The sequence below is a fragment of the Aedes aegypti genome, chromosome 2, assembly GCF_002204515.2.
Source record: "Aedes aegypti strain LVP_AGWG chromosome 2, AaegL5.0 Primary Assembly, whole genome shotgun sequence".
Lineage (NCBI taxonomy): Eukaryota > Metazoa > Arthropoda > Insecta > Diptera > Culicidae > Aedes > Aedes aegypti.
In genome coordinates this window covers 113,656,197-113,658,523 of record NC_035108.1, presented here as the reverse complement: position 1 = coordinate 113,658,523, position 2,327 = coordinate 113,656,197, and the positions used below count along the sequence as shown (strand labels likewise).

Below are 2,327 nucleotides of genomic sequence, written 5' to 3'. Positions count from 1 at the left end.
TTTCGATAGTCCAGTTCGCTGCGTACAGAATTGAAACCGCTGGAGGCTGGAAACCAGATTTCTATGAATCACCCTATGCCAACAAAGAGAAAATGTTCTAAAAATCGGTCAATCTAAGAACAACAGATTTTTTTTTCATAAAGCTGATTGAATTTAATGGTCTACCTACCACTTTGCTAGAGCATTCAAATGAAAAAAAAATGCTTTATCATTTGCATTTCCCTAATAATGTAGACTACTCTTATTTTGAATAACACCAAACAAAGGGCCTTACTAATACAAACAACTTTGAACAAAACAGTTTTTGTCTAATGTTCCATTCGAAAGCTCCAAATGCATTTTTCCTCGTAAATACTAGACCACTGTGCATTGTTCGTTTGGGACAAGTAAATTCAAGTGCATTACAAGATAAATCACTTACTCGCTGCATCGTTATTTACAAATATTGCAGTATATAAACTCAATGCAATGCACTACAATCTATTGAGAAACCTAGTTTTGTAACTTTTCAATAATGTTGGGTAAGTTACATTCAATCGTTAGTTGACGATGCATCACTACACAATCAACTTTCTTCGCAGCGCTCATCGTTTTGCTCGGTTTGGTGACTGGAGGTCTGTCCTCAATCCTCTGTCCAACCAAGGTCGACCCGCAAGTAACAGTTCATCTTCCGCATCCAAACAGCTGTTCCAAATTTCTCACGTGTGTTGGAAGTCACCCGGTTGAACAGGACTGCCCCGCTGGATTGCACTGGAACAACGAACAGTCGTTCTGCGACTACCCTCGTGCGTCCGGATGTTCCCGTGGCGAAAACTCGGACCAGCTGCATCAGAGGCCATTCAACTCAACGGCCGTTGCCAACAGTATCTGCCTGCCACAGACCAGCCGTTGTCCACTGAACTCCAATCCTTCGGAGGATGTCGTTTTCCTAAAGCATCGTGACTGTCGTAAATTCTATGCGTGTGTCTCGACCCAGCAGGTTGAACTATCCTGTCCACCGGAATTGTACTGGAACTCTCGTGCCTGCGTGTGCGACTACGAAGTGGAGGCCGAGTGCGACGGAACGGACAGGGTGATTGATGATGTGCCGGAAGAGGTCGATGAGGAGCATTCCGAACCGGAGGATGCGGAAGAACACGAACAAGCTGAACAGGATCAAGAGCCTGCTGCTGAAGATCAACCAGAACAAAGTGCCGATGAAGAGCCGGAGGTTAGAGTTCGTCGAGCAGCCGACGGAAGCAGCTCCAGTGGAAACTCCGGCTCTAACAGTGATTCCGGTAGTGGATCGAGTGGAAGTGGTTCGAATGGAAGCGGTTCCAGTTCAAATGGACAAGGCTCCAACGGGAACACAGCTCAGTCCGGCGCTGATATTCGAGCCGTTTCTTCCATAGCTGTGATTGCTTTTACGGCTGCTATGAGTGTTCTATAGGGAGTCACTTGTTGATCTTTTTCGGGCATGATAAAACTTGGTGGTGGATTATACATGATTTAAAATGAAAATAAAGTTATCAAATGGAACAATGTTTTTCCCTTTTTGTAAAATTCTAGGCTGAGACTTGTGACAATATTAAACTAAACATTAATCCCGAGTGCAACTAAACATTAATCCCAAACGCAACTCGAAATCCCAACCGCAACTCGAAATCCCAAACGCTACTCGAAATCACAACCGCAACTCGAAATCACAACCGCAACTCGAAATCCCAAACGCAACTCGAAATCACAACCGCAACTCGAAATCCCAAACGCAACTCGAAATCACAACCGCAACTCGAAATCCCAAACGCAACTCAAAATCTGTTCTGTTTCTGTTCTGTTTCTTTTCGAAATTTATTGGATTCTTTTTCAAATTAAAGCTTAAATCCAACTAGTACATTCTTCCATTAGTAGCATCTCTAGCGAAACTAGTTTGCATTAAACATCACTCAGAGTTTTCATCCGCAGCAAGAAAAACACTTTCCATCAACATGCCACGCGTCTCGTCATAAATCCCGCAAGATAGATGGACGAATGGATTGGCGGCGGCTCGAATGGATGGCTGTTATGATGGATCCCATTGTTAAGATTCGTCGGCATCAACGGATAGCTTCCTAAAAACCGTTAAGTGTTGCTTAGAAGCAAAGCGCAAAGTTACATCCCTCCCTAAGCCCTTCGTTCGCTGCTGTTTGCTGTTTTGCCACTGATGAGCTGTACTTTGTACTTTGGAGTTGTTCAGTTCATAATGACGCGGGGATCTCTGTGGGAAATCCTTTAGAATCCTTGGAGCTGTTTACCCGCCTGAGTTTTCGAAAGCAAGGTGCAGTGCCTTGGCGTGGCTGCGGAGGAGT

General features: G+C 44.4%; 1 protein-coding gene across 1 annotated transcript; it reads left to right on the top strand.

Annotated features, from left to right (window-relative positions):
- The first annotated feature begins 453 nt into the window (after window positions 1–453).
- LOC5568550 (peritrophin-1) lies at window positions 454–1,518 on the top strand. Its single transcript, XM_001652308.2, has 2 exons — window positions 454–521; window positions 582–1,518. The coding sequence occupies exons 1-2, from the start codon at window positions 515–517 to the stop codon at window positions 1,427–1,429; spliced, it is 855 nt and encodes a 284-aa protein (XP_001652358.2). The 5' UTR covers window positions 454–514; the 3' UTR covers window positions 1,430–1,518.
- The last annotated feature ends 809 nt before the right edge of the window (window positions 1,519–2,327 follow it).